The sequence below is a fragment of the Megalobrama amblycephala genome, linkage group LG1, assembly GCF_018812025.1.
Source record: "Megalobrama amblycephala isolate DHTTF-2021 linkage group LG1, ASM1881202v1, whole genome shotgun sequence".
In the NCBI taxonomy this organism is placed as follows: Eukaryota; Metazoa; Chordata; class Actinopteri; order Cypriniformes; family Xenocyprididae; genus Megalobrama; species Megalobrama amblycephala.
The window spans coordinates 3,703,602-3,718,644 of record NC_063044.1 but is presented as its reverse complement, the minus strand read 5'-3'; the positions used below and the strand labels follow the sequence as shown (position 1 = coordinate 3,718,644).

Here is a 15,043-nt window from a genome sequence, read left to right as displayed (position 1 = left end):
TATATCCTGGCTCTTCCAAGCTTGAAATATCCATATTTATATGTACTAACTTCTATAATAAAACTATAATAACTAACTTCCGGCATATGGCCGTATGCATGGGTTTACGGCGAAAGATTAACCCCTGACCTGATGCATGATGTATTGACGAATACAGAAGCGCAGAGGATAGAGCAAAACAAAACACCGGTCACGAGTTAGAAGTCTAAAATGAGATTTTTTTTAAAGAGAAATGTTGGAGGATTTCAATATAAGAGAAGAGGAGCTCGAGTTTGTTGCAAAGCTCAATTAGTTTGAACTGCAAGAGGTGTTTAAGCATAGTTTAAGTTTAAGGGCTTGGAGCTGGTGATAGACAGGGACGACCAGGAGGAGTCGGAGGAGACCCTATGGTGGAGCTGACAGTGGGAGGAGCCAGGGTGGAGCTTTGGCTGAAGGGCTGGGCGGAACCGGGGACCGATTGACTGAGGTGGAACCAGGGTGTGTGGAGGAACCGGCGGAGCAGAGAGGCTGACGGACCAGGGCGACATCCGAAAGTGGAGCTGCTGGCTCGCAGGACCAAGGTGGAGATGGAGACTTAGCTGACCGGGGGTGAAGATTGAGGAATCAAGGAAGACGAAGCCGGAGGTAAAGAGAAGCCTGGCGCAGCCGAAGGGGTGCAGGGTCGAGGCACAGCTGGAGATCTCCGGATGGGACCGAAGCATCCAAATAGCCGGACGGGACCGGTGAAGAAGACGAGGACTCGGGGGTGGGGATCTAGGTGGGAACTGGATCCGTAGACCATAGATCTATCAGGTTTAGGTCCACTCCTGGCTCTGAGATGGACTGGTCAGTGTGCATAGACTCTGGGGCTTTGTTGTTATCTGGTCTGGTTCTGGGATGATTTCGGTGGCTGGGATAATTCATGGGATAATTTTCATTTTTGAGTTAACTATCCCTTTAATGGGATAGTTCTCTCAACAGTGTACATTCTGTCTTCATTTACTCACCCTAGGAAACTGAATCAACACTTAACTGACTTGAGCTGAATGAATAATTACTATTTAGTCTTTTTAGAGCTTCTTTACAAAGAATTTGAATTTGTCTCATATTTGATAAAGTTTTGCCATGAAACAATCTGTATTGTATAAAGCACTATAAAAATAAAGGTGACTTGACTTGACCGTTGTGTCGAATTTATTTTTTTCACAGAAACACATAAGATTTTTAATTGTACCAGTCTTTCTTTTCCATGGACTTGCAAAGAATGACAACAGAGGCTTTTAAGCATCAAAATGGATACAAAACCAACATGGAAGTATGATAAAAGTGGTCAATACGACTCATGAATTCAGACGACTACGCTTCAAAAAGACGTATAGCCAACGGCCAGCTAGCACTTTACGTTCTGTCTGTGCAGAAGAAAAAACTCTCAATACCAGCAGGTGGCAGTCAACTGTTCGTCATTCAAAAACGATACCAGAACAGCTAAAACTGTTTATATCATCATAAATGTGATTAAGATGAAAAATGTGAAGAGCCTTCTGTGTGTTCCCTCTTTACTTTGTCATTTGCTTGCTTATGTAACTTTTGTTGTTCTTCTCGTGCACTGGTTCACTAAGCTGAACATCCAATCAGAATGATACCTCTCACCAACGAGCTCTTTTCCCAATTCAACATGTTCAATTGGCCAAAGAGCCACTGACGGGGGCCCGACTAGTGCTGATGGTGCAGACCACACTGCGAAAACTAGTCCGACATACGCTCAACGAAGGCCCGACATTGGAGTGCCACAGCCTTAAGTCATTGTGCTGAACTCAAGAAACTGGCAAGTCTAATTTGTGAATGAACCGCTGATTCATTTAAAAAGATCTGACTCAAAAGAATGATTTATACTCTTTCTACTTCTCTCATAAGCTCTTATGAACATGTTTAGGAGTGCTAGGGTGGATGTTAAGATTGTTCAGTGAATAATGACTTATAGACTTGAATGAGAACTACATCTATGGTGTTTTTGTGTCCTTTTTAATGCATTAAATCTTTTGTAGTTGCATGTACATTAAAATGGTCCTTTTGTGTTCCTTTAAGTTCAATAAATCCATAAGTAAGTCATATGGATTTAACACATGAGGGTGAGTAACTGATGACAGAACTATCCTTTAAAGAGACTGTCTGTCCACAGTTGTATTAGCCCACGGTTCTCTTGTTTCTCAAGGCTATTGATTTACTCTTTTCATCTACTTTGCTATTGAACAAGAGTTTCTCTTTGTGTTGTGAGGTACTATGAATTATTTAAGGCTGCCAGGGAACATATCTCATGCTTCATGGGCCTTGTAGTATTTAACTCGGTGTAACCTCAAGGGTGTTCCATGTCTGTTTCAGATTGCTGTCGGAGAGTGCTACCGGGTACGATTCAGAAGTGTGCACTCACGAGCATTTGTGAGCAACCGCTACGTGTCCTGTCTGTACAAGGAGCTGGGCAGCTTCCTGTTTGGCTGCTGCGTGGGGCAATCCTTGACCAACATGGCGAAGCTGAGTGTGGGCCGACTCCGTCCCCACTTCTTAACGGCGTGCAATGTGACCTATGCTTCACTCAACTGCGTACCTGGAACCTACATTTCAGATGTCGTCTGCAGGAACAAGCCCAAGATAGTGGAGGAGGCCAGGTAAGTGGACTATAAGGGGTTTTATGGGAGGCACAGAGATGAGATGAGCTCTGTTCCAAAACTTTGGCTGTGTCCTACATCTATCATGTTGTCAGTAACTGTTTGTTATACTTTTAGTTTGACATTATTACAAAGTGCACTTTTTAAAAGTGTACCTAATGTGTTAAGAAACACACAGTAGTTATGAAAGTGTACTCTCTTTAAGTACACTTACTGTAAGTGTTTTCATAAATATTATATTACCTGGAAGTACAGTTATAAAAAAGTACTTAAGTACACTATAAGTGCACATTCAATACAGTTAAGTGCACTTCTTTGTATTGATTTTCAATATTTTCAAATTTTAAAGGTGCCCTAGATTCAAAAATTGAATTTACCTCGGCATAGTTAAATAACAAGAGTTCAGTACATGGAAAAGACATACAGTGAGTCTCAAACTCCTTTGTTTCCTCCTTCTTATATAAATCTCATTTGTTTAAAAGACCTCCGAAGAACAGGCGAATCTCAACATAACACCGACTGTTACGTAACAGTCGGGGTGTACGCCCCCAATATTTGCATATGCCAGCCCATGTTCCCAACATTATTATGAAAGGCATTAGACAAGGGCAGAACGTCTGGATATGCACAGCTGAATCATCAGACTAGGTAAGCAAGCAAGGACAATAGCAAAAAATGGCAGATGGAGCAATAATAACTGACATGATCCATGATAACATGATATTTTTAGTGATATTTGTAAATTGTCTTTCTAAATGTTTCGTTAGCATGTTGCTAATGTACTGTTAAATGTGGTTAAAGTTACCATCGTTTCTTACTGTATTCACGGAGACAAGAGCCGTTGCTATTTTCATTTTTAAACACTTGCAGTCTGTATAATGCATAAACACAACTTCATTCTTTATAAATCTCTCCAACAGTGTAGCATTAGCCGTTAGCCACAGAGCATATAGCCTCAAACTCATTCAGAATCAATGTAAACATCAAAATAAACACTGTACTTGCGCGATTAGACATGCTGCATGACAAACACTTTGTAAAGATCCATTTTGAGGGTTATATTAGCTGTTTGAACTTTTTTTATGCTGTTTAAAGCAAGCGCGAGCTCTTGGGGCGTGGAGCACGGGATTTAAAGGGCCACACACCCTGAATCGGCTCATTTCTAATTATGCCCCAAAATAGGCAGTTAAAAAAATGAATTAAAAAAAATCTATGGGGTATTTTGAGCTGAAACTTCACAGACACATTCAGGGGACACCTTAGACTTAAATTACATCTTTTAAAAAAAAGTTCTAGGGCACCTTTAAGTTTTCTTACTTTGTCTCTTACTTTGTCCACCATCTTGGTTAGAGCTTATTGCAATGCATTGTGGGATTGTCTACTCTGTGAAGGATAAATGAGATTGTTCTTTAGAGATGGTCCAAAAGACGACATTGTAGATGTTTGGAACAGCCCTAGCTTTATGCTGCCTAGGAACAGAGCTATAGTGTAGGATTAGTTAAGGTTGAATTACAAATGTCACTTGCTTTTTAAACACATAGTATGTAAACTATGGAGGGATTTACTTAGAATAACATGTATGCTTGTGATCACTTAATATAACATCATGTAGACAATGTTACGACCCATAAAGCAATGCAGTGGTTTAATGATTTGTGCGATTGTGACATTTAGTTGGTAATATTTCTCTCTGCTCTTCCTAAACAGAAAGTCCTTCTTCTCAGGCCATGCATCTTTCGCCATGTACACCATGCTTTACCTGGCAGTGAGTATCACCGTGTGTGGCCATATTTACCACATGCACACTCAAACACGCAAACTCAAACACACGTCAGGGTAGAAGCAAACGCCTGTGCTTGCTGTCGGATGCCGGCGAGGAGCTTTACTGTTGTCAGCTTTCACTTCCCATCCCTGCCATGTGGGACAAATGCCAAAAAATTCCTACTGACAAGAAACTCTCTCAAACTTCAACTCACACAAATGCACACAAATACACTCATACTGAAAGAAGAAGGCTCTGAGAAAGCAAAAAACTCCCAAAAGGCATCTTGCTTCAAGCAGAAAAGAAAGGCTTGAGTGAAAGAGGGAATGTTCTCCAGAGGCCTGATGAATAGAGGAGTGGAGAGAGGGAGAGCGAGTGAAAGCTAGCCGAAGACAGAGGAGTCCTTGTTTAGTTGTGGGTTGGGTCCGGGAGGGGGGGAGCTTTGGCCTGCTGAGAGATAGACAGGCTTCTTTCAGTTAAACCCCTCTCTCTCACTCGCTGTTATGGCCTGGGGAAGGGGCACAATAAGGGGAAAAATGACAAAACACTCACAACCGATCATAAAGCATGACATTCAATAGCATTCACATTTTTCTTTCACTCAACTGCCCCACAAACCTTATCAGAATTTACTCTGCCTTGTGTGCCAATCACGTTTAGAACGGAGGAAAGAAAATTCGCCCCACTGTGTAAAAACAAGCTATTTTCTACCATTCAACTGATTCAATTCATGGGCCTCTGGCTGCTCTAAAAGTGGGAGAGCTCTTCAACTCTCATTAGAGAGCGCGAGATAGAGAACACGAACAGAGGAAGAGCACAGAGCGAGGGAAAGCTATAGAAAATCTGTGCCAGGCTCTTTGTCCTCTCTGCCTGTTTTTTCTCTCTGTCCCATCCAATGGCCGCACTGTTCAGGCTTAGCCCTGCCTTGCATGCCTGACCTGCGGCCACATGCTCTGGTTCTGAGCGCCAGCTGCTCCAGGCTTTACTGCAGGAAGCCAAACACCTGTGATGGGAGGCGTACAAGGACCCTTAAAGTCTGGAATGTTTCATGGTCCCCTGTGTGACATCAATATCCATAAAGTTCATCTACAGCCAATACTTCTTCTGAGCCTGCTGACCCCAATATTTCTCCCTTACTCGCTTGAACATGAACACATTAACGTGTTTTTTTCTTTTCTTTTTTTCTTCTTCACCTAAAGCTAGTGTTTACTTCTAAGGCAGCATCCTAACTGAAATGTAGTGATTGATTTCGAACACTCTGTCTAATATACTGTAGCACAGGTGTGAAGACTAACTTTGCATCCGAATATGCCTACTTCTATGCTATATAGTAGGCATAAAACAGTATGTGAGCCAAGTAGTATGTCCAAATTCATAGTATGGGTACTTTGCAAAAAGTACCCAGATGACCTACTACTTCTGGTGAGATTCTGAAGTGCCTATCCTATAAACACTTTGCTATCCCGTGAGACCATCCCATGAGGATTTGTGAATCGAAGTCATGCGATGCAACTGACACGTAACAGCGACATGGCGGAATGTACGTCCAATTTGAATACCCTATAGAACATACTTTTTTTAATGGTCGCAAAGTAAGTTTCAAGCGACATGTAGTACCTACTATATAGTATGCAGTTTCGGATGCAGCTAAAGTTCCTGAAAAGTCAGTTCACTTGACGGCCATATTTGCAACGCCTCCAGGCAGCTACTTTGGGCATCTAAGACCTATCTACTTGAAATACAGAAATCTCAAAAACTCACATTTAAATAACATGATTCAAATTACCAACAACATCTGACATGATCTGTCCCATAAATACAAAGTTCTGTCATGAAACTCTAGATGGCACAGGCTGATAGATCCTTAACTAGATCTGCTTGCAATCACATCATTCTCTATAGGGCACAGCTGATTGGTTCCTGCTGTATCAGTAGCCAATGAGCTCGCTACTCAACCTTCAAATACTTGGTCAGCATTTGCTGTAGCAGTTGTAAGCACGCTTTCAGAAACCCTCCACCTTCCCCAGCTCCACCTGTTTCTTCTGTATTGTGACTTACATCTGAATGATACAGATTATTGAAGACAAAACTTGGTTCAGTCCATCAGTTGTTGATTGGATGCAGATCTTAACACAAACCTGAAGTCGATTATATGAAGGGTGGAGTTTATGCAGACAAAATGATAAACAAAGTCCAGCATACATCACCAGAGAGAAGTCTGTCACTTCAACAAAAGATTGAGTTTGACATTTAGATTAAAATTTACAAGAAAAAAAAAGTTTATAAATGTTTCACAATATAAGATCAATAACATGCATTTAGAAAATAGGGTTAATTTTCATTTCATGTTGACTTTTCTTAAGGGGTTAGTTCACCCAAAAATTAAATTCTGTCATTAATTACTCATCCTTATGTCGTTCCACACCCGTAAGACCTTTGTTCTTCTTCAGAACACAAATTAAGATATTTTTGATAAAATCCCCCAAAAAACGAAATAACGACTTTATTCATCAATATCTAGTGATGGGCGATTTCAAAACACTGCTTCATGATGCTTCGAAGCTTTACGAATCTTTTGTTTCGAATCAGTGGTTTGGAGCGTGTATCAAACTGCCAAAGTCACGTGAAATTTCGAAACATTTGACATAACGAAGCTTCATTTACTGAAATCACGTGACTTTCACGCTCGGAACCACTGATTCGAAACAAAAGATTTGTAAAGTTTCGAAGCTTCACGAAGCAGTGTTTTGAACTCACCCTTCACTAGATTTAGTTGAATAAAGTCATTATTTTGTTTTTTTGGTGCACAAAAAGTATTCTCGTCGCTTCATAACATTAAGGTCGAACCACTGTAGTCACATGAACTGTTTTAAATATGTCTTTAGTATGCTTTCTGGGCATTTGAAAGTGTTAATTATTTTGCCGTTAATGGAGGCCTCACTGAGCCATCGGATTTCATCAAAAATATCTTAATTTGTGTTCCGAAGATGAACGAAGATCTTACGGGTGTAGAACGACATGAGGGTGAGTAATTAATGACAGGATTTTCATTTTTGGGTGAACTAACCCTTCAAGCCATTTTTAAGCTATTCATAATAACTACAGACTAAAACTAAATATGCACATTGTTTAGGCTTTTGAGTGTGGTTCATCAAATTTAGCTAACTTTCATGAGATTTTTCAGGAAATGTGTCATCAAAAGTTTAGCAAGGTCAGATACACACAGAAACACACTCTGTAAGCTTTATTTATCAGTCCGTACACTCTTTTATCAGCTCATATGTTAATCATTCTTGAAACTTCCCGTATTTGTGCAGTTCTACCTGCAGGCGCGGCTGTCATGGCGAGGGGCGCGACTCCTGCGACCGTTGCTGCAGTTCTTGTTGGTGATGTTAGCAGTGTACACAGGACTCAGTCGCATTTCCGACTACCGCCATCACCCCACTGATGTCCTGACCGGCTTCCTGCAGGGAGGACTGACCGCTTACTGGGTGGTAAGCATCGTGTCACAACACATTCTAGACAACCATTAGTATGAATCTGGCAGTGTAATGAACTGCTCACTTTGACATTTTCTTTGTGTGGTTGCAGGCCTTTTATATCTCATCCATGTTTAAGATGTCTCGTCCAGACATGTCTCCCACAAGCTTGTCTCTGGAAAGTCCCCTGTCCAGCCAGCAAACCGTCTGCTAACAGACCTGCACATAGAGACATCTGCGAGAGATTGATAGTGAAAGCAGAAGTGATCGAGTGAATAACGGGAATTGGACAAAGAACTTTGGAGCATGTTCAAATCCTCACAGAGAACCATTTCCCGCCCACCCTGAAAGAAGAACAGTTATATACACGTCTAACCCTTCAACAAACCCGTCCGCATTGTATCAACCCTCCATAGATAAATGATATTTTTATATATAAAAAAGTTTATCCTTTATATTTTTGAAATATGTTCTAGTTGAAGCTGCTAATAATTGTTGTATTATAATTTGTCACCTGTAGTCCAGGCTCAGAGATTCACACAGTGATTAAAGATAATAACCCATATGTAACTCTCAACATGGAAAGCTTTTCGGCTCATGTTGAATGTTAGAGGCCAGGTCTAATGAACTTCCATTGGACAAAAATGGACAAATCACAACAATCCTTGGGCCTCACACAATAGCATGTTTGCTATTGGACCTGGCTAGACCACTGTTCTGGTGCGTTGTTGCACAATCATAGCGGTGCCGATTGTAGACACCCTCTGTTTATAAAAGCACAGATCTGATGCTAATGCTATTAAGCTTGTGTTGTATTAAGGTGGGCTAAACTCCGTGTTTGTACTAACCACTTTCACTGCATGAGTGAGACTGAAAGGAGGTTTGAGCCGACAACCTCCTCACCCCCCTCCGCATAATGAGGGCTTGAATTACGCCCAAATGCTCAGCGGATGGGGGGGTCTATACCTGTGTACCCTTTACTACTCATAGCACTTGAATTACACTATGGAATTGTCTAATTACTATAGATAATATTTTATATTTTGTCTCCTTTAATCAGTGTTCTACTTCCTTCCTGCAGTCAGTGCCATTTGTTTGTGTTTTTGTGTGCCCCCTCCCTCCCCCATTATAATTATTCAGAATGAATGTAAATAAATCATTTTATAAACGATCCAGATTTTCAGAAGTATTAGCATCACTTTTATAAGTTCTTGTTTTACGTGTTTATATATGTTTTTATCGTTCGTGTTGATCAGGTACTCAGAGTTATTGTTGCTAATTGTTAAAGAGACTAGTGACTGAGCCAGAGATTGTCAGAAAGCTATATTCTACTTATCTAGTTTCATTTCATTTGTTGGTTTTCTCTGTGAAAGGCCTGTGAGGCTGAAATAACCACTGTATTAATAAACCAAACCAATAAAATGAATGTTCAATCTTTGTAACTCATTTTGGCCTACTCTATAATGGCAGAACTAATCGCACATCCACCCACACACACATATACACAACCACTGAGAGTAAACACACCTGTGACTTCACATCACTATTTGTGTTGCTTGCCAACAGTAAACAGCCTGTAAATGTCAATTTACTGAATCTCGCGCTGCTGCGTCCCAATTCGCCTACTTATACAATGCCCTAAAAGTATCTCTGTTTTTGTGAAGAAAAGTTCAGACACTGCCCTCCAAAAGTTTGGAAATGAACTAGAAAAGTGGGGTTTTGGACAATATTGGCATGAATCCTTTTTAATTTGTGATAATTTTGCACTGATAAGGGACAACACAAACTACAAAAACATATTTTATTACAAGTTATTTTAATGTATTCGCACCAACAATTTAGTCCAAAACCACACTTTGCCAGGGGTGTTTCCAAACTTTTGGAGGGCAGTGTACTTTTGAGTGTGTAGCAGAATAGTATGCAAGCTTGGGGACATACTTCTTCACAGCAGCACTATCTTTAATTTCTTTTTAACGCAAATAAAATCAAGGCTGTGAGGGATAGTCATAGCTTACATCTCTTCAGTGGGTTGTACTGTTATTTAATGTGTTTTTGGATTGTTCTGCTGATGAAACACTGCAAAAAATATACTTCCAAGAAATTTCAGTAGACAAAAAAACTCCAGATAACATGAGCTGTGGAAAATTATAAGTGATATACACTGCCATCCAAAAGATTGGAACCACCCCTGGCAAAGTGTGGTTTCGGACGATATCAGCATAAATCCTTATCATTTTTGGTGCAAATACATTACAGTAACGACATTATCATTGAAGACCAGCAATAATAATTTTCATTTTGATTACATAATAATAGCAATATATACATGTCAAAGTCAGCTGTGCTGCCTAGTTACTGGTTTAAACTTGGCCCAGGTTTGTATTGATTTTTGGTCAGAACACCTTAATAGCTTCAACAATTGATTGCCAATTAAGTTTAGATACAATGAACCAATTAGAACCCAGTTTAGGTCAGATAGCTGCTAATGCTGGATCTTTTTAGGAATCGAAAATTTTAGTTTTTTCTATGTATAAACTGTTTATGTAATAAAATATGTTTTCGTAGTTTGTGTTGTCCCTTATCAGTGCAAAATTATCACAAATTAAAAAAGGATTCATGCCAATATTGTCCAAAACCCCACTCTTCTAGGGCGTTTCCAAACTTTTGGAGGGCAGTGTATAGGCTTTATAAAGCTTTTACAGCGGATGCCATTGAAAACACACTAAGTCTATCCCTAACAGCCCTGCTTTCATTCATGTCATGGCGCTGCTCTGAATAAGGTCTATAGTTGCATCTTTAATGGACCACTCTGTTGCTTAGTTACTTGTAACCTGTCACCGTTTAAACTGCCCTGTCAATCATCTGTCACAGTTTAAATCCTCCACGTTCAATTTAACTGAATCTCCTGCGAATCAGAGAGAAATGTAGTAGCACATTGATCTGTCAAACACTCTGCGTTGATAGTGTTGACATAGAAACGCATAAATTTGAGTCTGAGCAAAGTCCCTTTAAGACAAGTCATTTCACTCGGCGGCCATCTTTGAAAAGCCTCTTGGGTGCAGCTCCTGTCACTTTGAATGGGGAAACATCAAATTCGCCAAAGCTGTTTGCCAAGCTTTCGATTAAATTTCATATTTGAAATCACTAATGAAATCTGACAACAACTGTCATGACAAAAAAGAGACGCGCATTTAGGACACAAGAAAGATGTGCATTTAGGACTGCACATGTGATTAGCTTGAGCCAGCCTGAAAAATACGTGATTTGTCATGAGCGTTTAGAAACAAAATTCATGAGACAGTTGTTGTCATATTTCATTGGTGATTTCAAATATGAAATTTAATCAAAAGCTTGGCGCGAGAGTTTGGCACCCTAAACCCTTGTGGTCTTTCTACGAGTCTGCAATTTCATGATGTAACACCACTTTGACCGTCGGGAAGAAGTCTGCTGCGGAGCTCATACCAGTGTGGGCTCAGCAAATGTGTGCATCGAGGGGGCATATCGACCGCAAAGGGGGCGCTCGTGAGCACCCTTCTGAATTCTAAAATGACAAATGGGAACTTAATTCTTTTATTCAAGAAATGTTTCTTGAGCACTAAATCAGCACATTCACAAACCATTTAAATTATGCATAAAATTTACATTTTCAAATATTCAAATAGAAAACAGTTATTTTAAGTTGTAATAATACATCGATCAGGCATAACATTATGACCACCTTCCTAACATTGTGTTGGTCCCCCTTTTTCTGCCAAAACAGCCCTAGGCATGGACTCCACTAGACCCCTGAAGGTGTGCTGTGGTGTCTGGCTCCAAGATGTTAGCAGAAGATCCTTTAAGTCCTGTAAGTTGTGAGGTGGAGCCTCCATGGATCGGACTTGTTTGTTCAGCACATCCCATAGATGCTCGATTGGATTGAGATCCATTGGAATTTGGAGGCCAAGTCAACACCTCAAACTCGTTGTTGTGCTCCTCAAACCATTCCTAAGCCATTTTTTAGGGCACATTATCCTGCTGAAAGAGGCCATAGCCACCAGGGAATACCATTTCCATGAAAGGGTGTACATGGTCTGGAACAATGCTTAGATAGGTGGTACAAGTCAAAGTAACATCCACACGGATGGCAGGACTCAAGTTTTCCCAGCAGAACATTGCCCAATGAATCACACTGCCTTCTTCCCATAGTGCATCCTGGTGCCATGTGTTCCCAGGTAAGCGAGTACACACACCCGGCAATCCAAGTGATGTAAAAGAAAACGTGATCAATCAGATCAGACCACCTTCTTCCATTGCTCTGTGGGCAAGTTCTGATGCTCACCTGCCACTGTTGGCTCTTTTGGTGGTGGACAGGGTATGGGCACTGTGATGGTCAGTGGCTATGCTGCCCCATACGCAACAAATTGTGATTCACTGCGTATTCAGACACCTTTCTATCAGAACCAGCATTAACTTCTTGAGCAATTTGAGCTACAGCTCATCTGTTGGATTGGACCACACGAACCAGCCTTCGTTCCCCACGTGCATCAATGAACCTTGGCCGCCCATGACCCTGTCGCCGGTTCACCACTGTTCCTTTCTTGGACCACTTTTGATAGATACTGACCACTGCAGACCGGGAACACCCCACAAGAGCTGCAGTCTTGGAGATGCTCTGACCCAGTCATCTAGCCATCACAATTTGGCCCTCATCAAACTCGCTCAAATCCTTACGCTTGCCCATTTTTACTGCTTCTAACACATCAACTTTGAAGACAAAATGTTCACTTGCTGCCTAGTATATCCCACCCACTAACAGGTGCCGTGATGAAGAGATAATCAGTGTTATTCACTTCACCTGTCAGTGCTCATAATGTTATGCCTGATCTGTGAATTTCACAATATTACTGTTTTTGATCAAATACATTTTGAATGGTATTGAAGGTTGCCAGCATAAAAATGTATTCCAATAGATTTTTTCAAAAAATGCTTTTTTTTTTTGTATGGTGTTGATCAGGGGCTCTTAACTCTGGCCCTTGAGGTCCACTTTCCTGCAGTCTCTCTGAGGTAACTAGTTTAACATTAGACATCCAATCTCTCCAGCTCTCTTTCCCTGCCCCTCATTTCCCTCCCTCTCTCTCTCTTTCTTTTCGTGTGCAGTGGAGCGCATTGGCTGTTTCTGGGGTCATGCTACCATTGCGATTCCTGGCCAGATAGAAGCTGGCAAAGAGCTAGAAGCAGAGGAGGAGGCTTTACTTTTCCTTCTCTTTTTTTCTTCTCTAGTGTACTTCCAGATGCAGTGAGCAGAATAAAAGGCAGCCAAGATCAGAGCGAGTGAGCGAGCGAGTGAGAGATAAAGCAATTGAGAGAGAGAGGGAGTGAGTAGCAGTAAAGGCATGAGTGGAGGTGCGGTATGAGGGGCGAGAGGGGGCGGGGCTCTGTTGTTGGCTGCTGGTGTGGCGCAGGGAGGTGTTGGGGGCTCTGGGCGTGGGGCGCTTGGGTGGGAAGGAATGTGACCGTGGTTTTGGGGCTGTTTTGTTTCACAATGTTGTTACCAGGGAACATTTTTCATACCTGACGTGTACATGTTCCATAATGTATGGCCCTGCTCTTTTACATAATGTACTTCGCTCAACTTGTCTTACCACTATAATTCTCCAACAGCCTTCACTTTGCCCCATAATCCTGCAGCCCGGAATCAACAGCGATAAGCAGAGACAGATTTTTCCTGTAAATAAAACTCCCTGCTACTTTAAAGACAACATGACACAGCATTCACATAGAATAGCCAGATTATTCAAAATACTAAATATTTAAATATAGGTTATTTCATTGAATATTTATTCACGTTTTTTAAAGTGTCTTCATAGACTTTAATAAAAAATGTAATATCTAAAACAACTTTCCTTTTCTGTTGATGTCACCAAGCCCTCACATTTTAAGCCCCTCCCTTTCTTTCTAACTACCTGCCATCTTTTGCAGTATAATCAAGTCCCGCTGGATAAAATAAAAGTCCTGTCCTACATGTTTCTCACTGAATATACTATGTTGCTCAGGAATAGATCACATTACAGAAGTAAAATGGGTTAGGAACTGCAGAACATTAACTTAAAGGAACACTCCACTTTTTTTGAAAATAGGCTAATTTTCCAACTCCCTTAGAGTTAAACAGTTGAGTTTTACATTTTTCGAATCCATTCAGCCAATCTCCGGGTCTGGCGGTACCACTTTTAGCATAGCTTAGCATAGTTCATTGAATCTGATTAGACCATTAGCATCTCACTCAAATATGACCAAAGAGTTTCGATATTTTTCCTATTTAAAACTTGACTCTTCTGTAGTTACTTCATGTACTAAGACCGACAGAAAACGAAAAATTGCGAATTTCTAGGCCGATATGGCTAGGAACTATACTCTCATTCTGGCGTAATAATCAAGGAACTTTGCTGCCGTACCACGGGTGCAGCAGGCGCAATGATATTACGCAGCGGCTGTGACCCCCTGCTTGCACAGGGAGCGTACCTTACAACCATGGAGACATTTGTGAGAGACGCTGCATAATATCATTGGGCCTGCTGCACCCATGGTACAGCAGCAAAGTTCATTGATTATTATGCCAGAATGTTCCTAGCCATATCAGCCTAGAAAATCGCAACTTTTCATTTTCCATCGGTCTTAGTAAAAGTGGTACCGCCAGACCCGGAGATCGGCTGAATGGATTCAAAAATGGTAAAACTCAGCTGTTTAACTCTAGGGGAGTTGGAAAATCATCATGTTCAGACATTCATTAGGACAGGACATGGTTGTATCCACAAGTAGTCTGATATAATGGTGAAAAGTAGGCTGTAATATTAGTGAATAATATTATTTTCCTTGCACATGTAGGTTTGGTTCTGTCTGCAGAAAACAAGTCATTTCAGAGGTGAAGAAAGGTGAAGAATAATTTGATGATTTGTACAGATCATCATGAGACCAGAGGCATGTTTGGAAAGATAGTAAATATTGCAATACATTCATGTCATGTTATCTTTAAACCAGAAATTTTGCTGACTTTCGGAGACCAAATCAGTTCAGAGTCCAGGTATGGATCAGCATGTGTGCAATCCATCAGTCCAAACAGAATGATTTCGAATGGAAAACTAAAATGTCCAAGCAAGCAGTGCCTATGGAGTGATGAAACGAAC

The 15,043-nt window shown here is 40.9% G+C and overlaps 1 protein-coding gene across 1 annotated transcript in view; it reads left to right on the top strand.

Annotated features, from left to right (window-relative positions):
- Positions 1-9,329, top strand: part of ppap2d (phosphatidic acid phosphatase type 2D) — a 40,646-nt gene extending 31,317 nt beyond the window's left edge. The window contains exons 3-6 of the mRNA XM_048167455.1: positions 2,359-2,642; positions 4,350-4,407; positions 7,722-7,898; positions 7,996-9,329. Of these exons, the coding sequence (XP_048023412.1) occupies positions 2,359-2,642; positions 4,350-4,407; positions 7,722-7,898; positions 7,996-8,097 (621 nt within the window). The 3' untranslated portion in view covers positions 8,098-9,329. The remainder of the gene's footprint in view (positions 1-2,358; positions 2,643-4,349; positions 4,408-7,721; positions 7,899-7,995) is intronic.
- Positions 9,330-15,043: the final 5,714 nt, after the last annotated feature.